Raw genomic sequence first — 26,322 nt, forward strand, 5'->3', positions numbered from 1 at the left:
CAAATAAAAAACAGCATGAGCTGTGAACTTTGCAGCGGCTCAACTTCCCCTCTGTAGCTTGAAAACAATAATTATATAACAAGCAATCTGGTGTTGTTAGCAATGTCGTTTGGGTAGGCACAACAATAAACGGCTCGGCTACAGTGACTGCAGTGGTACCTTGGTTTTCAAACAGCTTAGTTCTTGAACGTTTTGGCTCCCGAACGCCGCACACCCGGAAGTGATTGTTCCAGTTTGTGAACTATTTTTGGAGCTTCCCACAGCCAATCAGAAGCTGTGCTTTGGTTTCCGAACGTTTTGGAAGTCGACTGGACTTCCAGAATGGATTCCATTTGACTTCTAAGGTACGACTGTATGGATGAAAGATAATTTCTTAAGATGTGTTTTGTATGCTGCTGTGGTCTTTTACCACAGTTCTGCTGTTCATTTGCATACGTCTGCATACATTTGTGTAGCTGAAAACTTGAACACATTCACCACTGGGTAGGTGTACACATCTGACGATTTTGAGGCTGGAGACAAATGGGAAAAAATGAAAAGCGTTTTGGGAGAGGCAGGGCTTCTCTACTACCTCCCCAAATATTCCTTTTGTCCCCAAAGCTGATCAAACAAGCTTTGCACTCCCCCCCAAACCAATACAGAATCTTCCAAAGCCTGTTTACCAAAGGCAAAAGTGGGATGAGTTGTGCTCATCTGATTCTGGCCCTTCATTTGAAGGGTGCTGTTGTGGCCTCTTTTACTCAGGCTGGAGTTGTAGCCCTGCCCTTGTAGCTGCGTTTTTATTGTTGTTCTTGATTGGTTTTATCTTAAGCTGCTTTGGGTCACCCTGTGAGAAAAGCAACTAACAGAAAACAACATGTACACCACATGCTACCTTTGCCAAATTTTGGATCGGCCAATATAAAATGTATTTGTTCAACTGATTTATTCATTCAGTTTATATCCCGCTCCTCTTTTAAATCCAGTGGGCTGTAGGACTTCCCTTCTCCACCCTCTCCCCTCGCCACAGGAAGAGGAAGTATGAAAACATGAGGCCCATCTCCAATCTTTCCTGGTGAGAATCTCTGGGGAAAGCAATGCCTGATGTTTGTAGGTCATGTACATTCAGTCCTGAAGTGCCAACTGTGCGCATTGACTCGACATGTCAAAATATGTCAGGCACTTTCTGAGGATCACCTCCAAACACTTTGTGCCAAAGTGGTGCAGGAAAGCACCTTCACGTACACTAAGCAGGTGAGCAGCCCCTTGGCGTGCAAATGATCCATCACAATTACTATTGGATTAACTGGCGCTCGGTTTAGATTTACTCAGAGGGGGGTCACAGTGGTCTGCTTTGCATGAAATAAGAGCTAAAAACATGGTTATGGTCCAGGATGTCGGCTAAGTGTTCAGGAAAAGGAGGATGCGAGCCAAGAATGGTACACAAGGAGCTGCATCTCACGGAAACCGAAGAGGAAAGAGCGCACAAGAGCAATGCACGCAAATTCCCTTTCCTATCATGCAGATGAAGACAAGAAATGCTACTTCTGATACTGCTAAGTGCCTGCAAAAGTTTTGGAGTGGACGCACTGCTTCATTCTCAAGCAATGCATGTCCCAAAATGTCCTGCTGAAATCCTGTAACTCTTTTAATATTGCAAATGTTCTGGGGGAGTGGGTGGGCTGCTCCACTTTAGTTGTGCTGTAGTGCGAGGAGAGCGCCCCTCCAGACAACGGCAATGCAACAACACTGGGGAAGTGTCGCAGAACATCTAATAAAGCAGAGTGATGCGTGGACGGCCCAGTATAAATCACACCACTAAAGCTCTATTATCGTGTTGCAGAACACACCTGCCAAAAGCAACAGCAGTCTGGAGGGGCTCCTAATGATGCTGGCACAGAATGTATTCAGGGTGAGGCACAAGGAGCAAACCATTGTGCTTGGCATGTTTGCATATGAGGCACAGCAAACATTGGCAAAGCTGCTTGAGCAGGAAGAGGAAAGGGAACAAGTCAAAAGGCCACTACTGATGGACTTTTAACAAACATCAGAAATAATTCACATTGTGCTATAAGTCGGTGAATTTCATCGAGTCATGGGGAATCTGGCAGGCTCCCTTTCTATCTCCACCTGTACATTAACATCACAGGCTAATGGATGTATGCTTACTTTACACCCTAAAAATCTAGGGCTTCCTTCAAAGGCATGACAGTACATCCCACTAAAGCATCTCTCTGCCTGCCATCTCCAGTAGAGGCAACTGCTGCAGATTAAGACATGGAGTGTATCTCTAGTTCGCGGAATAAACTTAGAAATGTCTCCAGGGCACAATTAGGCTGTTTAATTTTATCAATTATTCAAAAGGTGCCAATCCTTTAATTTAGTATGCTTTGCATCCAAGGCAGTTACGTTTTGTTTGCAATGCTTCATTCTTGCTTGGAGTAATATGGCATATAAATGGATAATTGCAAAGTAAACAATCAGCGTGGTTTTTTTTCTTTTCATTTTTCTTTAATATAGCAGTTCTAAGGACATTTATGTGGAAGAAAGAGCTATCGGTTTCAGTGGATCTTCCTACATTGGGTTACAACACATGGCACTTTCTGAGCACAGCAGCCCTAGCGATATGTGCCAATGCATGTCAATGATGAAGTCAGCTGATTTCAGACTCTGGACTTAAGTGGTCTGTCAAGTTGCCCTTCCTCTTTAGATCAGGGGTGAGGAACCTCTGGCTCATGGGCTCAATTATACCCACCAAGTCTCCCCAATTAGCCTGTGAGGCCATTTTTGCCAAGTTACACCCACCTGCCCTAATCCTGATGTCACTCACATATGACATATAAGATGTCACACGCAGGTAAAGTCAAGGCTTGGCCGAATGGGTGTTTGCAGTCATTGCTGATATGCCGATACAGCACAGGGGAAGAAAGCACTTGGGGACGAGCTTGGCAAAAAACTGGGGTGGAATTGTGAGCTGGCACATTTAAGAGAATGGTACATGAAACTCTGCAATCTTGCAAAGTTAAATACAGTTATGCGGTCCATATGTGTTGGTGCTGGAGGAGACTCTTGAGAGTCCCATGGACTGCAAAAAGATCAAACTTATCCATCCTTAAAAGAAATCAGCCCTGAGCGCTCACTGGAAGGGCAGATCCTGAAGTTGAGACTCCAGTCCTTTGGCCACCTCATGAGAAGAGAAGACTCCCTGGAAAAGACCCTGATGTTGGGAAAGATGGAGGGCACAAGGAGAAGGGGACGACAGAGGATGAGATGGTTGGGCAGTGTTCTCGAAGCGACTGGCATGAGTTTGGCCAAACTGCGGGAGGCAGTGGAGGATAGGGGTGCCTGGCGTGCTCTGGTCCATGGGGTCACGAAGAGTCGGACTGAACGATTGAACAACAACATGTGTTGGACAAGGAAGATTTTAAGTGTTAAGAAATTTGAAGAAGATTTTGGAACGCTAAGCAGGATATTATATTAGGAAATCGCTCCCCCTGTTTATCAACATTGGTAATTTAACAGTATATCTGATATGGTCCTTTGTTTACTTCTGTGTATATGTACTGTTTTGTTTGCAAACTGAAAAATCAGCTTTATAAAATTTTCTAAAAATTACAAATATTGAATTTTATGTCCTAATTATTGAAATAAAATAATTTTATTCATAGCAAAGATGCTGTTCATCATCATCATTATTACTGCTGTTATTAAGAATATTACTTATAACTATTGTCAAGTTTAATACATTTATCATGATAAAATAAAAAGTGTCCCCATGCCATTGGAAACAAAGGCCCCAAACCAGGGATGGTGACTCTCCAGGTGTTGGACTTCAACTCCCATGAGCCTCAGTATGGTCAATGGTCAGGGATGATGGGTACTGAAGACCAGTATTACTGGTACTGAGGTTAGCCACCACTGCCCTAAATTAATGTGAATATGGCTAAATTTGCCAAGGACTGTTCTATCTGTATATGCTGAAACAGATGTTTAAATACCAGATGAGGAAATTCCCTTCATTCAGCTTACCAACTGCATACTATTTACAGCTGCAGATGTAGCATTTTAAAAAAATACTCAGCAGGGAGCAATATATAAAGCAGATAACCAGAAGAGCGAGAGATTTAAGTGCCTGGCCACTGTGACTTAATGATCTAATTCAGAAAGCCTCTTTCCTCGCAATCATTTGCAAACGTATGTGCCAACCTTTAAAACAGGATACAGGAAAAGGTGGACTGCTACTTGCAGGAAATAAACCAGGCAAGTGTGAGTCAATTTTCTGTATCCCTTCACAGAAGTAAAAATGACACAATCTTGAATCGTAAATGAAAACTGAAGTAAATGGGCTCTTGAATTAATGGATTCTACATACTGGAATTAAACTAAAAGACAGCCAAAATCCAACTGGCAAACAACAATAAAGGCAGTGTCACGCTTGGCTTTGTGAAACACAAAATGACAAGTCTCCCTTATCCAGGAGGCTCCCTTAAAAAATTCTACCCCAAATTGTAAAATAGGAACTGCAAAGGAGAATTCTCATAATCAAGCAACAAAAAAATCATTCTTGAACCATCATGAATAATTGCCTCTCATTACTCTTCAGCTGTGTTCCAATCTGAGGTTGTGAATTATCTAATGAAGTGTTTGAAAATTTAGGATTAGTGACAAAAGGCTCCTTACCAAATTTTTGGTCAAACCTCCAAGCGGGCACATGGGTGCTATGCTTCAAGTTGTTGGTTGTAGGGAGAGGCACTGTTACATAGATGGGTCCATTCACTGGAACTGGAGTCCCATCGCTTCTGAGTAAGTGAACACTAACTGCAGTGACAGGAGTAAGATCATACCTAGTGTTATTTCCTGTAAGCAAATGAACAACAGGATGAAAATGCATAAAATATAACTTTGAAAGCCAATTAATACACAGAATGATCACATGAACACCCACTATTTTTTTTTTATTAACGAATCAGCTTCCTGCTACCTAAGGGTGGCATGACCTGGGCACCACTTTGCAAAATTTAAAGCATATGAGGCCAGTTACAGGCAGTGGCAGAGCCAAAATGAATATTGTGATAATGGTGTGATTAACAATCACAATGTGGTTTATTAAAAATAAAGAAGGGCTTGTGAGCCATGTTCTTGGTAAAAATCCCCCTCTTCCCATGTGACATTAGAGTAAAAAAAACCCTCAAATTGGCTTCATGATTGCAGCTGGAGATGGAAGGCTTAAACACCCCTATCCATATGGCTGATGACTACCATCCCCACAATACCCAATTTTTACTTTTATTTTAGAAAGCCACAACGTGATTGCTAATCACACCATTAACTAATGTACAGTTTGGCCTTCAGCTCATTCCAATTCAACATTACTATCCTACAGAGGTTTTAACTTCCTTGTTTCAAATAGCTTAAGAGTTTGGCCACATGCCTCTCAAATGAAAGCATCACTGATTACATTGTCTTGCTACGTCCATCCCATACACTGACAGCTTGTTGGTGACAAAGGAAGCGGCAAGCGAAGGATGACAATGACAAGCAATTGTTGTTCCCGTCATCCTGCGGCGGCAATGCTTTCTCTGCATGTGGACATTTGGCAAATAAACCCAAGGTGTGAATTGAAAGTACTTTCATGCACATATGAATGGCCTGTCAGTTTCCCCGTTCAGCTGCATCCCTTCACACTGCCGTGATCCACGACCCAGAGACCATGCACTGTGCAACACAGGGGGTTCAGAGGATGATGAAGCTTCAGCTCTGGCCTTGGGGAAAGAACAGTTAGGACTGTCTTCCAGACCCCCCTGACTGAGACATGGCACCCCGTCTCACCAGCCAATCAGGATCCAAGGGCTGCAGAATATGGTGACGGCCCCTTAAAAGCCAGTCAGCTCATCTGGGATGGTGGGGTGTACCGCACGGCAGGTCCAGACCACAGTACTTATAAGGAATCAGTTGGAGCTAGATGCTTGCTAAGACATCAGCTTGCAAAGCTAGCTCAGCAGGACCCTGGGAGCTCTCCAAAGTCCTGTAGATACTTTGGGTGCCTTGCATTCCTGACTTGGCTTCTTGGCAGGACACTGTCCAGCTTCCCTGTGAGCCTCAAGCTCTCTTAGGACAAGACCCCTTGTTCCTACAATGGCAGGAGTGCCTGCTAGGTGCCCTATCATTCAAACACTGATGCAGATAACTAGTTGCAGGCAGCCTTGGGGAAGGGAAGGGGCACAGGTCATTCTGACCTTTTTATTTTTATCCTTTTGCACTTTAAAAGGCCATAAATCAGGCCAGCGCAGTCTGTGACCCATGAAGCAGAACAGCAGAGTCCCTGGAGGGTTGAGTTCAGTTTGGTGGGTCACAAGCCTCGTAGGACTGCCACAAATGATTTTGGGGGTTGGGGCATCCTTTTTTTAAATTCAGGAAAAGAGTTAAAACAGGAAGTAAATAACGGTACTACTGGCTACATAGAATTATTACTATTCTGGTAATACTCGAACTAAACTAGTCCGACAGAACTTAAAACATACTTTAATAATCACAAGAACGAAAGTTTACCAGTTCCATTGCCATCGTATCCTTGTAAATAAGGAAAACTATCCACTTCCCAAGGTGTACTAGCTGAAGTAAGAAATGCTGTGAGGTCGCTAAAGCTGGTATTCTCTGGCAGTTTCAAGGCTCGCCTTTGAAAATGAACTTTGGGCTGGATCCGTGCACCTAGCAATAAGCAAAGGAACAGAGCAACTAAGCCAATGAATGTGACAATAGCCATCAACATGAAGCAAGTTTTCTATCTATGCAATTATAACTTTAGTAGCAAAGCCATGATATTCCCCATATTCCCCACAGGATTATATTTATGATATCTATGGGAGATAGCCAGCATTCATTGTTTGCTTAATTTAATGGATCCCAGTGAAAGCAAACAACGCCAGCAGCAATTACCATTTGACAATTAAGCAAGCAATAAGTGATACAAGATCCCAATGGTTAATTCAGATGGGATGTTTGGCTATTTCATCTAAAAGGAACCCACCACCCCTCTTCAAAGTCAAAATGTACCTTTAGCAGTGCAGTCTTATGTATAAGCAAGTTCCATTGCATTCACTGTTAAATGTGCCTAAGATTGCTGTCTAAAGTTATCGGCAGCTGGAAACGGCTACTTGTTTTAGTACATGTAAATCCTGAAGTTGAGCAAATGATCAGGCACACCAAAGTGATATTGACAGGGCAATTCAATTCAATGTACCGGTACACCTGCACACAGTACAGAGCTGCTGTTCCCAGTGTTTCCTGGAAAGGAGGATTGTTAAACTGTTATGGGAATTGTAGATATGTGATGAGCACAGAGCTCTCCTAACCATTCTCAGCACCCTTGACAAACTTCAGGTCCCAGAATTCTTTGGTGGTGGTGGGGGGAAGCCATGACTACTAAAGTGGTATAAGGTAAAAAATGTAAAGGACCCCTGGACGGTTAAGTCCAGTCAAAGGCGACTATGGGTTTGTGGCGCTCATCTTGCTTTCAGGCCGAGGGAGCCGGTGTTTGTCTACAGACATGTCCGGGTCATGTGGCCAGCATGATTTAACCGCTTCTGGTGCAACAGAACACCGTGACGGAAATCAAAGGACACGGAAATGCCGTTTCCCTTCCTGCCTCAGCGGTACCTATTTATCTACTTGCACTGGTGTTTTTTTTCGAATGGCTAGGTTGGCAAGAGCTGGGACAGAGCAATGGGAGCTCACCCCGTTGCAGGGATTTGAATCGCCGAACTTCTGATCGGCAAGCCCAAGAGGCTCAGTGGTTTAGACCACAGCGCCACGTGTAGGGGTGTGTGTGTCATTTGTTCTCCAGGTGTTTACTTGCTTTCTCTCTGGGTCTGTGCCTTCACTTGCATTTACCATCCTGCTGTAAGAAGTTACACTCCCTACAAAGGCCACATGCAGGCCCTGCTCCATGCTTTTGTACAGCTAGAACATGTCACTAAACTGCATGCATGTGGTGTATGAAGAAAAATCTCTGACTTTTGAATGGCTTAAGTACAGCCTATGGTCCACCCACTGTTGCCTATGACGCCACCCACCACTGGCATCGAGGCCCCAGGAGGATGCCTCTTGAGGGAATGTGAACATAGGGAAGCCATTGCACCATTTGCCATGCAGCATCTCTCAGCTTGAAGGCAGTTCCGGGGTGGAATCATGTCCAGAGAAACCACTATGGTCCTCCCCAGGTTTCTGAATGGCTCTCGTTCATTAAAGTCCTGCTACTTGATAGTCACTGAAGCAAGGCAGTAGTTCCAGAAAGCCAGGAGTGCAGGAGTCATTGCTGGCTCAGGTGTCAAGAAAACAGCTGTCACCTCAAACCTCCATCCTCCAGGTCTAGAGCAACTTGGCTTGATTCTGCTGAGGAGTTCAAACAATCTGCCCGTCATATACGAAGCCCCCAGCCCCTGTGGAAATCCCCTGTAGGGGAAGCCGTCTTCTAATGATTTATGCTTTCATTGAACTCTCAACCAACAATGAACTTTTGTTCAAAGCCACTTAATGGGATTGGAGGGTTTGGAGTCTTGGAAGGATTAGAGACAGCTTCATGTAGTATTTATCATTTCAGGTCCCATTAGGTATCTGCTTCTGAAGCCAAAAGCACTTCTCCACAAATTTGTACCATTAACAAAGCTTTGCAGCAAACACAGCCAGGCCCCATCTGCAAGCTTTTGCATAACATGCAAATGAAGATTTAAAACAGCTGTTACTATATTCCCGAGAGCTTCTTTTTCAATACATGGAGTGTACTTAAAAAACAAAACAAAAAAAGCCTGCCAATCAAGGATTAACTCCTTACTACAAGGTATGGTGTGTGGTTCTAGGATGACCAGCTACAGGTATATTGCTTTGGGATACTCATTCAATACATATACAGTAGCTTTAAATCTGTGTAAAAATGAGTTAAGGAATCATAATTTTAATGCCTACTCAAAAGATGAGCTTTACTTCCAACAGCTTTCTGTCATTTACACTAGATTCATAACTGAGTGCTTCCCCCAAATGAAGTAATAATAATAATAATAATAATAATAATAATAATAATAATAATAATTTATTTATACCCTGCCAATCTGGCTGGGTTTCCCCAGCCACTCTGGGCGGCTTCCAACAAAATATTAAAATACAGTAGTCCGTCAAACATTAAAAGCTTCCCTAAACAGGGCTGCCTTCAGATGTCTTCTAAAAGTCTGGTAGTTGTTTTTCTCTTTGACATCTGGTGGGAGGGTGTTCCACAGGGCGGGTGCCACTACCGAGAAGGCCCTCTGCCTGGTTCCCTGTAACTTGGCTTCTCGCAGTGAGGGAACCGCCAGAAGGCCCTCGGCACTGGACCTCAGAACGATGGGGGTGGAGACGCTCCTTCAGGTATACTGGACCGAGGCTGCTTAAGGCTTTAAAGGTCAGCACCAACACTTTGAATTGTGCTCGGAAATGTACTGGGAGCCAATGTAGGTCTTTCAAGAACGGTGTTATGTGGTCTTGGCGGCCACTCCCAGTCACCAGTCTAGCTGCCGCATTCTGGATTAGTTGTAGTTTCCGGGTCACCTTCAAAGATAGCCCCACATACAGCGCATTGCAGTAGTCCAAGGGAGAGATAACCAGAGCATGCACCACTCTGGTGAGACAGTCTGCGGGCAGATAGGGTCTCAGCCTGTGTACCAGATGGAGCTGGTAAACAGCTGCCCTGGACACAGAACTGACCTGTGCCTCCATCGACAGCTGTGAGTCCAAAATGACTCCCAGGCTGCGCACCTGGTCCTTCGGGGCACAGTTTCCCCATTCAGGACCAGGGAGTCCTCCACACCTGCCCGCCTCCTGTCTCCCAAGAACAGTACTTCTGTCTTGTCAGGATTCAACCTCAATCTGTTAGGTGCCATCCATCCTCCAACTGCTGGTAATCACCAGGGACTGGTAATCACCAGGGACAGAGCCTTTTCAGTAGTGGCACCCTAATTATGGAACAACCTTCCCAGGGAGGTACGACTGGTGTCATCTAGTGTTTCCATATTTTGAAGAGCAAAAAAGAGAAGAAGAAGAAGAAGAAGAAGAAGAAGAAGAAGAAGAGTTTGGATTTGATATCCCGCTTTTCATTACCCGAAGGAGTCTCAAAGCGGCTAACATTCTCCTTTCCCTTCCTCCCCCACAACAAACACTCTGTGAGGTGAGTGGGGCTGAGAGACTTCAGAGAAGTGTGACTAACCCAAGGTCACCCAGCAGCTGCATGTGGAGGAGTGGAGACGCGAACCCGGTTCCCCAGATAACGAGTCTACCGCTCTTAACCACTACACCACACTGGCTCACCTTTCCTCCAAGGAGCTCAATATGGCATACAAGGTTCCCCCCCCCCCTCCATGACAGCCATTCAAAACACTATGACAGCCATTCAAAGCAAATAAATGCTATTTGTCTCAAATTTTCCCCCTGAAAAAGAGGATGTGTCCTGGAAAAAGAGGACACATGGCAACCCTAAACTTAGCAGTCTTTTCAGCTCCAAGTGAAGACCTTTCTGTTCATTCAGACCTTTCAAATATTCAATGTAGTCTGGGCCTTTCAGTTTTAAAATCTGTTGACTTAACTTAGGTTGCCTGGTGACTTTTGTTTTCATTGTTATTTATGATGCTTTTGATTCTTTGTCTTATTTGTATTCTGTTTCTTACCTATTTATTTGTAAGCCTCTCAGAGAAATTTATGTTACGGAGAGAGATACAAATGCCGTAAGTGACCACTAAGGCGACAAAGTGCCTTCTGCCCCCAATAAAAATAAATTCATATCCAGTTATGTACTCAGAACTCAGAACTAGAGCTGGCAGTACAAACTTACGCCTACTCAAAATAAAGCCTCGCTGTTTTCAATGGGGCTTACTCCCAGGTAAGGACAAAATGTTGTGAGGGTTAAATGGAGGGGGGGGACACCTTGTATGCCATATTGAGCTCCTTGGAGGAAAGGTGAGACATAAATGTAATAAAAAAGTAAAATAAATAATAAACACTTTTCACTTAGAACAACAACAATGTATTGGAACAATTATAGCAGCTTTCTGAAACGCAATGCGAGCACAAACCACAGGCAGCTGCTAAATCTGGGATCACTATCAGGGCACCTTTGGGTACACACCGAGAGCCAGTGTGGTGTAGTGGTTAACAGTGGTAGATTTGTAATCTGGTGAACCGGGTTTGCATCTCCGCTCCGCTACATGCAGCTGCTAGGTGACCTTGGGCAAGTCACACTTCTCTGAAGTCTCTCAGCTCCACTCACCTCACAGAGTGTTTGTTGTGGGGGAGGAAGGGAAAGGAGAATGTTAAGCTCCTTCGGGTAGTGATAAAGCGGGATATCAAATCCGAACTCCTCCTCCTCCTCCTCCTCCTCCTCCTCCTCTTCTTCTTCTTCTTCTTCTTCTTCTTCTTCTTCTTCTTCTTCTTCTTCTTCTTCTTCTTCAATGAAGCCACTGGGAGCTTGCAAAGCCCCTGAGTCCCTCCCTGGCACTCACTATCCGTTTTGTCAGGAGCTGGCAACCCAAGACATTTCTCAAATGGTAAGAGGTCCCCTTTTAAAGCAGTCAAATGCAAATTGAAGGTAGCATTTTTTTATTTTTGCATATTAGCGAAGTTAACTATGAGAAACCCTGGAGCATGCATTGCTCCTCCATGTTGTGCAATACGTAAGTGATATTTGCTCTACCTCAGGGATAGCTCTTCTCAGTCATAAATCTCTGCCCATGCTTCTTTACATATGCATATGGATGAGTATCCACAACAAAAACAAAAGCAGCAGAATGACACAGAATAATTTTATTATCTCAGTCAACTCATTGCAAAAGAAAGGAAACCTCTCCAAGAATCCTCAGCTGCAGCTTAGACAATTCATGCTGTGGAGCAGAATCACAGTTTTGGCTCCCTCAATACAGGATGTATTGTTGCAAGGTGTTGGCTGTGGCTTCAGGCCATAACAGCAGTACAGACGTAAACCGGTTCCACTGTCACGGTTCCTTTCCCTCAAGGAATTGTGGGATCTCTTTTAAGACAGAATTTTCAGCACCATCACAAAACTACAATGGCTACAGACATCAACTGTAAACTTTAAAGAATTTACAGCTGTGAAAATGTGCACGCGTAATCCAAAACCGCTAATAAAGTCTGCTTTTTTCCTCAGAGAGTTTGCTTTATTCATATGCAGATTATGAAATTAATCAAGCAGCCCAATCTCCTGCAATTTATCTGTATTATTTGTCACCTACTATGAAAACCTCAGGGTGCTCAATTCCATCTTGGGAGACGCACAACTTAAAATCTGCTTTATAAAGAGTGAATATCTGTTTGGTTGTTTTTAAAGGGGTGAGTTGTTCAGGAGAGTTGCATCCTAGGAGCCAGGCCTAAGAAATTATTAGGTAAGGACAGTAGAGGCTTCCGCTGGCTCTCCAGATATCACCTAATCCAGCTCCACTAACACACTACAGTCTCTCTTCCTGCCACCATCAGGATGCCAAGGTGGGAAAAGGCTCAAGTCCTAGCTCTAGCTTTGGGACAGGTAAAAACTATTATGACAAAGTAAAGAAGGTCCCTTTGCACCACATACCTTGAAATCCTGAGACTATCTGTACAACATCTTCATATACCATTAGAGTGGCTGAACGTTCAGGAAGAAGGCCAAGACTTAGAGAAGAAAACACTGTGGAAGGGAAATTGGTTAAGTGCAATATAAAGTAATATTGAAATAACTCTTTCCCCCAGATCCCCAATCTTTCAAAGTTTACCATCTAATGCCTTTTTAAGGTAATGCATTTGGGTAATGCATTTTTTTCCTGAACTACTGCATCTATCAAAAATATCAACATGCATTGGCTTCAACAACTTTTGTATGCAGGAGTTCCTACATTATGTGTCCACAAGTAGAAGATCAACTTTGACAGCAAGAATGAAAGAACCCAGATGTATTGGGAGAGGAATGACGAACATTCCACAAGCGATACACCACATGTGATCACTTTTTTTAAACACAGGATGGGATATAGAGTCTCGTTGTCCCCTTGAAAAGGACTTGAAAAGTTTACATGGCAGATTTGGTCTATATAAGGATCTAGCTCAGCAATCCCTGGTGTCCTCCAGACTAGAGTCTCCCAAACTTGGGTCTTCAGCTGTTTCTGAACTACAACTCCCCTCATCCCTAGCTGGCAGGACCAGTGGTCTCGGATGATGGGAATTGTAATCCAAAAACAGCTGCAGACCCAAGTTTGGGAAACCCTGCTGCAGATATTACTGGGCTTCTGCTCCCTTCAGTCCCAGCCAGCATGGTCAATGGTCAGAGGTGATGTGGAGTTGTAGTCCAAAAACATCTGGAGAGCTGTCACCCTACCCAGTCTTAAATGCAAGTTGCACTGGAATTCAGATTCAGTGAATACAGCACAAATTTTCTAAAAATTAGAACAGAATTCAAAATCTAAGGAAATAATTAACAGAGTTCACTAAAATTTTTGCATCAAATTAAATGTTTCAGTTCCTGTAACTCCATATCTAGAAAGAAAGGAAAACATTTTCCCCCCAGAATAAGCTGGGGGCACACCCTCCAAATCTGAGGAAGGAGCTTGGTGTCAATATCACTAAGTATTAATCTGCAAAATGATCTGTATCTTCCAAAAGTCAGGAGCAGTTTCCCTGAATTCCAAACATTCTCCATGAAGTAGAGGAACTACTAGTTGTATTTAAAATAGCAGGAGATACCCGTCAGTAGTCATGTATACGTTATATGTGTAAATATTTTCTTTTAGTACTGCTATAACCACATTTACATTTTGAGAAAGCTTTGCTAAGCATTAATAAATCCACACTATAAATCAGAATCTTCTCTAATTTCAGCTGTTCCACACAATAATTTCTTTGCTCATACTAAAAGCACATATCAGGCATAAAGTACTACAGGGAGAATGAATTATGGAATAGGTAGCTCTGAAGGATAGAAATATAATAATTTATTTCTTTTTTGCATGTAATTTTTATTGGTAAGAATGAAAACCAATGCAATTCAAATAGCTTGAAGAAATGAAGAATATGTACCAATGCAGTTCCCAATTAATCAGCAAATCGAAACAAGCACAGCCTATGAATGTTCCTGAGATTTTGACTCCTTTTTGACAGTTTATTAACTATTTGTAAACATTAACATCCTAGGCATCAGTGAACTCAAATGGACAGGAATGGGCGAATTCAGTTCGGATGACTATCATATCTACTACTGTGGGCAGGAATCCCGTAAAAGAAATGGAGTGGCCCTCATAGTCAACAAAAGAGTGGCGAAAGCTGTACTGGGATGTAATTTCAAAAATGATAGAATGATCTCGATGCGAATCCAAGGCAGACCTTTTAACATCACAGTAATCCAAGTTTATGCACCAACTACCAGTGCTGAAGAAACTGAAATTGATCAATTCTATGAAGACTTACAACACCTTATAGAAATGACACCAAAGAAGGATGTTCTTCTCATTATAGGGGATTGGAATGCTAAAGTAGGGAGTCAAGAGATAAAAGGAACAACTGGCAAGTTTGGCCTTGGAGTTCAAAATGAAGCAGGGCAAAGGCTAATAGAGTTCTGTCAAGAGAACAAGCTGGTCATCACAAACACTCTTTTCCAACAACACAAGAGACGACTCTACACATGGACATCACCAGATGGGCAACATCGAAATCAGATTGATTATATTCTCTGCAGCCAAAGATGGAGAAGCTCTATACAGTCAGCAAAAACAAGACCTGGAGCTGACTGTGGCTCAGATCATCAGCTTCTTATAGCAAAATTCCAGCTTAAACTGAAGAAAGTAGGAAAAACCACTGGGCCAGTAAGATACAATCTAAATCAAATTCCTTATGAATACACAGTTGAAGTGAAGAACAGGTTTAAGGATTTAGATTTGGTGGATAGAGTGCCTGAAGAACTGTGGATGGAGGCTCGTAACATTATACAGGAGACAGCAACGAAAACCATCCCAATGAAAAAGAAATGCAAGAAAGCACAGTGGCTGTCCAAGGAGGCCTTACAAATAGCGGGGGAGAGAAGGCAAGCAAAATGCGAGGGAGATCGTGAAAGATACAGGAAATTGAATGCAGATTTCCAAAGAATAGCAAGGAGAGACAAGAGGGCCTTTCTAAACGAGCAATGCAAAGAAATAGAGGAAAATAACAGAATGGGAAAAACCAGAGATTTGTTCAAGAAAATTGGAGATATGAAAGGAACATTTCGTACAAAGATTACCACAATTAAGGACAAAAGTGGAAAGGACCTAACAGAAGCAGAAGACATCAAGAAGAGGTGGCAAGAATACACAGAAGAATTATATCAGAAAGATATGGAGATCTCATACACCCCAGGTAATGTGGTTGCTGACCTTGAGCCAGACATCCTGGAGAGTGAAGTCAAATGGGCCTTAGAAAGCCTCGCTAACAACAAGGCCAGTGGAAGTGATGATATTCCAGCTGAACTATTTAAAATTTTAAAAGATGATGCTGTTAAGGTGCTACACTCAATATGCCAACAAGTTTGGAAAACTCAGCAGTGGCCAGAGGATTGGAGAAGATCAGTCTACATCCCAATCCCAAAGAAGGGCAGTGCCAAAGAATGCTCCAACTACCGCACAATTGCACTCATTTCACATGCTAGCAAGGTTATGCTTAAAATTCTACAAGGCAGGCTTAAGCAGTATGTGGACCGAGAACTCCCAGAAGTGCAAGCTGGATTTCGAAGGGGCAGAGGAACCAGAGACCAAATTGCAAACATGCGCTGGATTATGGAGAAAGCTAGAGAGTTCCAGAAAAACATCTACTTCTGCTTCATTGACTACGCAAAAGCATTTGACTGTGTCGACCACAGCAAACTATGGCAAGTTCTTAAAGAAATGGGAGTGCCGGATCACCTCATTTGTCTCCTGAGAAATCTCTATGGGGGACAAGAAGCTACAGTTAGAACTGGATATGGAACAACTGATTGGTTCAAAATTGGGAAAGGAGTACGACAAGGCTGTATATTGTCTCCCTGCTTATTTAACTTATATGCAGAATTCATCATGCGAAAGGCTGGACTGGATGAATCCCAAACCGGAATTAAGATTGCCGGAAAAAATATCAACAACCTCAGATATGCTGATGATACTACCTTGATGGCAGAAAGTGAGGAGGAATTAAAGAACCTTTTAATGAGGGTGAAAGAGGAAAGCGCAAGATATGGTCTGAAGCTCAACATCAAAAAAACTAAGATCATGGCCACTGGTCCCATCACCTCCTGGCAAATAGAAGGGGAAGAAATGGAGGCAGTGAGAGATTTCACTTTCTTGGGTTCCATGATCACTGCAGATGGTGACAGCAGTCACGAAATTAGAAGACGCCTGCTTCTTGGGAGAAAAGCAATGACAAACCTAGACAGCATCTTAAAAAGCAAAGACATCACCTTGCCGACAAAGGTCCGTATAGTTAAAGCTATGGTCTTCCCAGTAGTAATGTACGGAAGTGAGAGCTGGACAATCAAGAAGGCTGATCGCCGAAGAATTGATGCTTTTGAATTATGGTGCTGGAGGAGACTCTTGAGAGTCCCATGGACTGCAAGAAGATCAAACCTATCCATTCTCAAAGAAATCAGCCCTGAGTGCTCACTAGAAGGACAGATCCTAAAGTTGAGGCTCCAGTACTTTGGCCACCTCATGAGAAGAGAAGACTCCCTAGAAAAGACCCTGATGTTGGGAAAGATGGAGGGCACAAGGAGAAGGGGACGACAGAGGATGAGATGGTTGGACAGTGTTCTCGAAGCTACTAACATGAGTTTGGCCAAACTGCGAGAGGCAGTGAAGGATAGGCGTGCCTGGCGTGCTCTGGTCCATGGGGTCACGAAGAGTCGGACACGACTGAACGACTGAACAACAACAACAAACATTAATATACAATAATTAAAAAATCACATTTTATTGTCTTCATATTATTAAGTTTCACAAATAACAGCATGTCCCATAGAATACATCTGTTAAAAAGTCTGGTGTTTTTTTAATTTTTACTTCCAAAATAATCTTAACGCAATAATCTTAAAAAACAAGAAAGAAAACACAACACAACACAACATGTTAACTGCATGCTTATATAAATACACAGCTGCATAATTGCACTGTTACCAATTCATTGTATGGTTATAGTATACTTTAAAATATTTAAGGCACATTGTGTATATTATTAGAGATCTTAGGTAAAGGTAAAGGGACGCCTGATCATCAGGTCCAGTCGTGTCTGACTCTGGAGTTGCAGCGCTCATCTTGCTCTATAGGCCGAGGGAGCCGGCGTTTGTCCGCAGACAGCTTCTGGGTCATGTGGCCAGCATGACAAAGCCGCTTCTGGTGAAGCAGAGCAGCGCACAGAAACGCCGTTTACCTTCCCGCTGAAGCGGTCCCTATTTATTTACTTGCACTTTGACGTGCTTTCGAAATGCTAGGTGGGCAGGAGCTGGGACCGAGCAACGGGAGCTCACCCCGTGGCAGGGATTCGAACCGCCGACCTTCTGATCAGCAAGCCCTAGACTCTGTGGTTTAACCCACAGCGCCACCTATCTTAAATTACTCTAAATCACTGAAATGTGTGCTTCCGTATTTGGATTTAGAGCATTATTTATGCAAAAACAAATGGAGACCATTTTGCAGTAAATTTGTTCCAACTTTTGTCTTCTTTCATTTATTCTTGTGTAGGGTACTAATGCGATCATGAGTGAAAAGCCTCATATTTTGTATTTCCATTCTCTTAATGTGATTATTAGGGCTGCCGCAAAACATTTTTCCACCTGGCACAAAGGACAAGATGCTGTCTGCTTCATTCTGCACCCGGAAGCCAACTGGACTGGCAGGCAAATGTTATTTTAACACCAGTGACAGAATAGCATCCACCACACTTGAAGGCAGCAGGCAAGTTTATTGGGTGCAGAACAGCCCACATGGTTCATCACACAGCTCTGTCCTCCCAGTTCTTCAACCTCATTCCCTGCCCACCTCCTCCCAGTACCTCGGAAGAATGGGATACAAATATATTACTACTACTGTCCTGGTTATTATATGGCTTAGTTGTTGGACGGTCTGGGACAACCTTCCTCAACCTGGTGCCCTTCAGAAGTTGTAGGACTCCAACTCCCATCCGCCCCTTCTGTCACGGGTAATGGTCAGGGTTGAAGGCAGATGTAGCCAGGTTGCAGAGCTCTGCTCTAGGATCACTGGCTCATCCTCTCACTAAAGGCCAAACCCAGGTCACAAAGTTAGGGAAGTCTCCCTAGTTTTCCTCTTTGTCACCAGGTTTCCTCAAGCTCTTGTACCATCCCTTAAATGTTTTCAGGGTTCCCAGTGGAGGAACTTTAATCACCAGGGTTTCTCCCACCATGGCTCACAGCTGAGCTTATGAAAGTCTTGTTTTACATCCATTCAAAGCCGTGTCCCAGTTGGCAGTATCCAAACTGAAGTAAAAGCCAGTTTGAAAATAATAATGTTTGCACACTTTAAAACTTGTGGTTTGCATTAAGCTGCATTAATTTATTATTAATCATAAAGAAGCATGGTTTTGCAACACACATTTTTCTCTCCCCCCCTCCCCTTTTTCATCTCATTTGGTCATTTATCAGAGGAGCTAAGTGCAAATAAGGGGACAAAATAATAGCTCCTTCTCACTGCAATTTGTGGCAAAATGCCTAATGAACTCCGCAGAGGATGCCCAAACAAGTGTTCCTTTCAGAAGCACACACTCATTTCAAGTGCCTTCTCTCGAAAACACACAAAAAGCCTAGTTCAGATTTCAATGACTTGTCAAAAGCTCTGCAGAACTGGTTCTTTCCTCAAAAAAATAAAACAAAATCAATATTAAAAGCAAAAAAAAGAAGCACTGTAAGGACCCCTATATACAAGAAATATGGGCTGAAATAAAAGGAATAATCTACCCTGCGCACTAATGGCACCCTCAAGTCCCTCCCACTCCCCCTGCCAAAATTTTGATTAGACATGAAAAAAGAACAACTATATTCTTTAGTTCATCATTCTTCAAATACAGCAACAGTGGCTGTGCAGAGTCCCCGGCATCTTCTGATGCAAGCAGCAGGGACACTTTTTCACTCGCTGACTAGAAAAGGGTGCAACTGTGCTTCACACATGCCCCTATGTCTCACCTGTAGGAAAGGCATAGCTCAGCAGCTTTGCATGCAGAGAGTCCCAGATTCAATCATTGGCATCTCTAGGTAGGGCTGGAAAAGCCTCCTGCCCCAAACCCAGGAGAGGTACTGCCGGTCAGTGTAGACTGCACTGAGTGAGTTGGACCAATGGTCTGACTCATTATAAAGCAGTTTCCTTTGTTCTCTTATCTCACAGCTACCTATCAGTTTGAGAACCCCTGCTCTATTTAATGCATGAATGCTCTTTTCAAGCATGCCAGGTCAGCCAATATCAGAAACGCCCCTTTTAACTCCAAAATGGAGGAAATATCGATGAGAAAAACGGGCGAGAACATCCTCATCCAGAGGCCAAAGAAAGACCAGCTGAAGTGATTCTCCCCTCTGGTCAGAAATAATCCTCTTCCCCACTGCCAGTTAGCATAGTCTGGCCCCATCCATTTGCTAGGGCCGGGGTAGGCAAGACAGATGTTGCTGGACTACAGCTCCCATCACTCCTGATCGTTTGCCATGCTGACAGGGGCTGATGGGAGTTGGAGTCCAACAACCTCTGGAGAATCAGAGATTCCTCATTCTGGCTTCACATGTCCAGCTTCATTATGATCCAAGACAAAACACTGGCGCTGAACCCAAGCTAAGGAAAGCACGGTCAAACTAAAGGCCTAACCAGGGGACTATTGGGAGAGGCACTGCTCTTACTGGGCATCCATATTCTTCTCATGTGAAAACCATCAGGTTATTATCATATTCATATCAACCACCCTGGGCCCTAAAACTGGCAGGTGAGGCCTCGTTGGTGCTGCTGCTACCAGGGGCTACTGGATTTGCACTGACCCAAGACAGGGCAGCTTGCCATTTGAGAGAGGTGCACCTGTCTCACTGACTTTCAATTTTAAAAACAGGCATTGCCCAGGCATTTATTTGATGGCTGAAAGGCCCCCCCTGTTCCTGACAACCCTGAGATAACTGTATTTAAGTGCTTTTAGAATGCTTGAATATGTGTGTGTGTGTGTGTTTGTCACCATGGGCTCCTTTGAAAGGATGGGATATAAATGAATGAATGAATGATAAATATGATTTTCAGCATTCAGGTTTTGTTTTGTTCTTAAAAAAACACTACACAGTTTTGTACCCCCCCCTTTAGAAATAAAATCTTACCTCAGAACAAAAATAAAGATCTCTTACCAGGCAATCTTATTGGTTTCCATGGTGCAGAGTTTGGCACATAAGCATGCTTAGTCGCAGTAACGATCAGCTGACTGCCCAGCTTATACTGAAACTTGATGAAGGCAGTGCCATCTGCTCCTGAGGTTCCAGAGGCAATGGGGATCTGGTTGGTAAAAATCTCAATAAAGGCTTCGGTGACTGGCTGATGTGTGCTGGCATCACTTACGTGGACCTTCAGAGTCACTTCTGCAAACAACAACAACAACAGCATAGCAGTTAACCTTTGGGAAAGCTTCGCATTCCACATTTGCACGAAACAGGTGCAAAAAATAAAAATAAAAAGGTATATATGAGGTATTGAAGGAACGGGAGTACCCATTCCAAATGATGGGATTAACCTTTAAACTCCATACGATCTTCACTTGAGCACTTTCTCAAGGTACCCTTGCTCCCATTGACGCCAACAGGAACTCCCCCTGCAAGTCTAATTCCAATAGGGAGCGGAGGGTTTTGTTGGGATGGCAATGAGAAGGGGAGAAAGACAAAAGGGGAAAGTGGCCGGTGGGGCTTGGCAGAAAGAGAGAGAGAAAAGGGGGTGGTCTAATGTTGGCTCTTAGCCTTCTGCCGGCTCTTAGCCTTCTGCTGGCTCCAGCCCTTCACACCTTGGCTACCCACCACTGCTATAAGGATGTTAACAAAATGTAGGTTGGAATCCAGAGAGATGAATGATTGAACCTTAGGGGGTTTTCTGGGGTGGCGGTGGCGACAGCTTCCCCTCCTGAAAGCTCTTCCATTCAATTCCAAAACTGCATTTTAATAATCCCTCCCTCCCTTCTTCTCTGTCTGTCTTTCTGTATCTGTGGTGGAAGTAAAACAAGGGGGGTGGGGAGGAATGAGGGGTGGAGAACAGCTTGGAGGCCAAAGAGAAATTCCACACCCTATTTTTTATTTGTAACGTTTTTGTGCCACCTTCTTCCCTTCTGCTTTATAAAAGCAGAACTGATGGGAGGAAAGAGTTTCAACAGCACTTTGACCTCGTGCCGTGAAGGAAAAAAAAATCCCAGATACAACTCCACTGTGCCTGTGGAGCAGGTGTTTTTCTAAGTTGTGGTCCCCCCAAAAGTTGACCATTGGGCTGATGGGAGCTGGAGTCTAACACCATCTGGAGGGCCACAGGTTTGCTACCCCTGCTGTAGAGGTTTTGCCTATGTAGTTCTGATTTACAACCACAGTAACTCAGTTGTGCATATCTTACTTTTAAATACACAAAATGCTGCCTTTTTGAAGAAGTTTCTGAAGAGTCAATCTGATCCTGTTCTAGAAGCTAGTGCCATTCCATGGATACCATTAGGAGCTAATAGGCCAATTAAGAATTGACATTCCTGATCTTTATGAATGCATTACACAACCCCATCCTTGCTAAAATACACTGTTATTATTTACAGCAGTCAAGATCCAAAATTCACTCTGAGAACAAGTACTTGCCGTCCAGATTTTTTCGGCCTCCCACACATGTGCCATTCTTCAATAATGCCACCATAGCAACAGCATATAATTAAAAACCCCAAAACCATCCATATCACTGTGTTCTATACTCAAGGGGGTAAATCTCTACCAATTTATGGTATTAATGCACAACTTGCCTTCCATCATATTCATGATCTTCGTGCTACAGCTCCACCAAATAACAAATTCATTTTACAGACCCTTCACTACATTTCAATCAGCTCTGGTGTGCTTAGAAATTAGCTTTATTTAACCAAATTTATATACCACTTGATTGCAGAAGAAAACAACTTTCTTTGGAAATCCTGAGCCTTGACTGTTTATATGTAAATCAATGAAGAAGAAGAGTTTGGATTTGGTATCACTACCCGAAGGAGTCTCAAAGTGGCTAACATTCTCCTTTCCCTTCCTCCCCCACAACAGACACTCTGTGAGGTGAGTGGGGCTGAGAGACTTCAGAGAAGTGTGACTAGCCCAAGGTCACCCAGCAGCTGCATGTGGAGGAGCGGAGACACAAACCCAGTTCCCCAGATTACGAGTCTACCGCTCTTAACCACTACACCACACTGGCTCTCGATGAGGCATGCCAAATTCTTTGCACCCCATTGTTCAAAAATCTGAAACCCAGGCAGCCATCATGGTGCCCTTCAGATGTTGTTGGACTACAACTCCCATCATCCTTTACCGCCAGCCATGGTGGCTGGGGCTGGTGGGAATGGTAGTCCAACCATATTGGCTACCCTCTGCCCTAGTCTGGGAAATTGCAAGGGGATGGAGCAGATTTCCCTTTGGGTCCCTTCCAGCCCTACAATTCTTTGATTCTGAGATTAATACATTGAGGTTTCTAGCTCACGCACTCAAAATGCTTCCGAAATTCCTGTCAAATGTGAAATGCTGTGTATATTAAGGAGAAACCGATTTGTGATTCGTACTTCTACATGTTGTAAAGTACTGTAAGCAACAAAACGAGCTCTTTCCCAGAATATGAAACACCTTGTACGAAAGTAAATCTCTGTGATCTAAAGCTAGATAGCTAGGGCGTGCACCGTTAGCATTCATTTTCCTTTGACTTGACTATTAATTCAGAAGAACCAGTGTAGCAAAGAATAATGTGGCACGCAAGAAACAAAAGAGTGAAGTAATAAAAAGGGCAGGTGAACACTACAGCTACAAAAGACTGTTCAGAAGCACCGATTCTAGAATTACACATTTGTGGCGGTTCGCTCAACCTGCACAGGACCCCCAGACGTTTAACGGTCCGTTGATACCTGCGCTCACCAATTTGTTAATTAACCGCTGCCACCAACCAGTTTGTCCGGTATTTTACTTCACTCAGTTCAGTCAAGGAGAATATTGGAACAACTGTTTTTATTGAAGTTTAGTACAAGCATGTGGTTTCTAAATAAACAATTCCTTTCTTGGTTGTGTTCTTGTTAACAACAGTGCCCAACGATTTCTCCTGCCCCTGTTCCTACTCCTTCCCTTGCCACCCTCCTTCCAGCCTCTCAATACCCACAACAAGCCCCAAGACAAAGACAAAGACCAAGACCCTGACAAAAGACAAGACCCCTGCCTTTCCCTGGGAGGGGTTTATATAGACCCCTTAACTCCGCCCCCTTAAGGTTCTTACTGGTTCAACCTTTTAACTCCTTCTATGCCAGTCCTAAGTTTGGGTGATCGCCACAACATTTTAAACTGAAAGAACAAACAGGCAAAGAAAACAAAACTTCCCTGTTTGGAAAATCAGAACCGTAATGTGATCTAGTATAGCATACAGTGGTACCTCTAGTTGAGGACATGATCCGTTCCAGGGTGCCATTTGCACCCCGAAAAGTCTGCAATTAGAGCAGTGCTTCTGCGCAAGCGCAGAGCGCGATAGTGCTTCTGCGCATGTGCGAAATGTGCAGGACGCTTCTGCGCGCACGGCGAAACCCGGAAGTTTGCCGCGTTCACAAGCTGAAAAGATGCAACATGAGCCTAACACAACATGAGGTATGACTGTACTGGTTAAGGTGCTGGACTAGAATCTGGGGTACCAAGATCCAAATCCTCACTCAGCCATGAAGGTCACTGGGTGACCTTGGGCCGGTCAAAGGTTTCCGGCCAAACCTGCCTCACAGGGGTGTTGTGAGGATCAACAGGGGAAGGGGGAAGAACCATTTAGCCACCTTGTACTCTCTTGAAAGGAAGGCGAGATAGAAATGCAATAATGAAATAAAGATAAATGCAAGCTGCCATCTTCACAGTAGCATCCTCGGAACTTTTAGAATATTTGGCCGTGGTTAAATATTAAGCAATCACGTGACAATATTTGACCAGTCAGCTGCCCAGTGTGTCGACGTAAGCTACAGCACTGCGGAGGAAGACTGTGCACTTGCAAGGTGCTTCTAAAGCCACAGAGCACTTTTAAAGAAACGAAACCAAACCATCAATATGTGGGCTACAAATAGCAAGCAATATTGTAGGTCGGCAATAAAGGAAACAACCCCAGAAGTTACGTAGCATTTAGTGGTTTCACAAACTACACATACTTCCTACCATTTACATCCCTTCTCCTTCAGCTCCTTGGGAAATTATACCCTACTTGTTTTTACAACTTAGACGGCACACCAAACTCACTGGGTTTGGGTGAAATACAGTCGCGCAAGTATAGCTGCCCTTTCCTATTGCTAAATTTGTTCTCTCATATAAAGAACAACGAAACCACGGTGTGGGTTATCATTTGGGAAGAGGTAAATGCAAAACAGGCCACGATCCAAAACCTACAATCCTTTCTGCATTGTCAATGTGATGTTTTAAAGAGTTTAGGGAAAACCTACATTTGATTAGACGAATCCTCGCTGCTCCATCTGTTTTGGCAAACTGAGATTTTTTCCGCTGTTTAAAACACGTTTGCTAAAAAAGAAAGGCTCTTCCATGAAATGTCCCAAAGCAACAACTTGAAATAGTCACTTGGCAAGCAGCTAGCTTTCCTGGCTGCCAGACAAGTGCTGATCTAGGGAGGATGGAGCCATTAGCTTTCACTGTCGGCGCAGAATGTGTTTGGATAACAAATGTTCAACATGATGCTTGCTTTAAGACTTTCCAGGTGGGATCAATCCCGATTTCCAAATGTACTTCTTTGCTGAGGCTGAGAAACAGTGGCATAATCATGGTTTAAATCAAGAGATACCCAACACGGTGCCTTCCATTAGACTACAACTTCCATGGCTCACTGGGCCAAATTTCCATTGCAGTCCAACAAGTCATTTTGAGTGTTATTTTAATATAAAAGGGGGTATAAATATCTAATCTAACACCTGGAGGGTACCGCATTGGCTATTTGTGGCTTAAATGTTGGCTGATACTACCTCTTGGTCCAACTTTACTCTTCTCCCCAGAATCCCTTGAGCAATAGCTCTGAAAGATACACTTCACCTAAGAATAAGATGGCCATAATTTTTCTCAGTTCCTCATCTCTCAAGTTTTCCAAACTTAGGTTCAATCTGTCCCACTGCTGCATCTATTTGCCATTTTTTAAACAGAAGTCAACATAAGAGAGCCAGTGTGGTGTAGTGGTTAAGAGCGGTAGACTCGTAATCTGGTGAACCGGGTTCACGTCTCTGCTCCTCCACATGCAGCTGCTGGGTGACCTTGGGCTAGTCACAATTCTTTGAAGTCACTCAGCCCCACTCACCTCACAGAGTGTTTGTTGTGGGGGAGGAAGGGAAAGGAGAATGTTAGCCGCTTTGAGACTCCTTCGGGTAGTGAAAAGCGGGATATCAAATCCAAACTCTTCTTCTTCTTCTTCATAAGCATTGTCACAAAGTTCTTTCTTTGCATCTGCCCAAATAGACACATTTATACACAATTTTTGCCTAACACAGCAATTTTGCATGCACGTTCTCCATACAGAATACACTGCATTGCAAAAATTCAGAGAAGAGCAAATTTCGCAGGAGAGGGAGTGGTGCTTTGAACCAAATCCCCTTCCCCCATCCCCATCTAACATTTTACCACATCACCAAATAAATTTAATGCGAACACCACTTGATCTGAACTGGCCAATTTCACAGTGAGGAAAAGCACAATGCAAAAGGAAATGTCAACCTGAATGGGCATATATCCCATGGCATTTAATCTGTAAACACAGAATGGGCTTTGGGAACATGTTGGGCACAATCTGGATTGGTTACGCAATACATGAAAATATTCAAAAATAATTCAAGCGCTGCTACCCAAAATAAGTGATTGTTCTATAAGGAACTTAATTAACTCCTACGCTATCTCCAATGGCAACTAGCTGCCAAACTGTTTTGTCACCAAGATGGAAAAATACTGTAATATGGTGCCCATCTGTAAGAGGGGAATTTCCAAATCCTACACTATGCGGTCCCTAATATCTAATTTACTGCAAGCCCAGCAGAATTCTCTTTTAATTTTTAAAACCAGAAGGTGGCATAGTCTGTGGATGTCCTTCTGTTGTGTGATTAAAACCA

The 26,322-nt window shown here is 43.4% G+C and overlaps 1 protein-coding gene across 3 annotated transcripts in view; it reads right to left on the minus strand.

Moving 5' to 3' along the window:
- FAM171A1 (family with sequence similarity 171 member A1) overlaps window positions 1–26,322 on the minus strand; it is an 85,128-nt gene that overhangs the window by 31,948 nt on the left and 26,858 nt on the right. Inside the window, exons 2-5 of one of the 3 annotated variants that reach the window (XM_033164956.1) lie at window positions 20,357–20,584; window positions 12,584–12,676; window positions 6,529–6,687; window positions 4,660–4,797 (exon numbers count right to left, since the gene is read on the minus strand). In XM_033164956.1, the coding sequence (XP_033020847.1) occupies window positions 4,660–4,797; window positions 6,529–6,687; window positions 12,584–12,676; window positions 20,357–20,584 (618 nt within the window). Of the gene's footprint in view, window positions 1–4,659; window positions 4,837–6,528; window positions 6,688–12,583; window positions 12,677–20,329; window positions 20,585–26,322 lie in introns of those variants that run through there. The other 2 variants (XM_033164955.1, XM_033164957.1) reach the window with 2 other exon arrangements.

Source organism: Lacerta agilis, chromosome 12 (genome assembly GCF_009819535.1).
Source record: "Lacerta agilis isolate rLacAgi1 chromosome 12, rLacAgi1.pri, whole genome shotgun sequence".
Taxonomy (NCBI): domain Eukaryota; kingdom Metazoa; phylum Chordata; class Lepidosauria; order Squamata; family Lacertidae; genus Lacerta; species Lacerta agilis.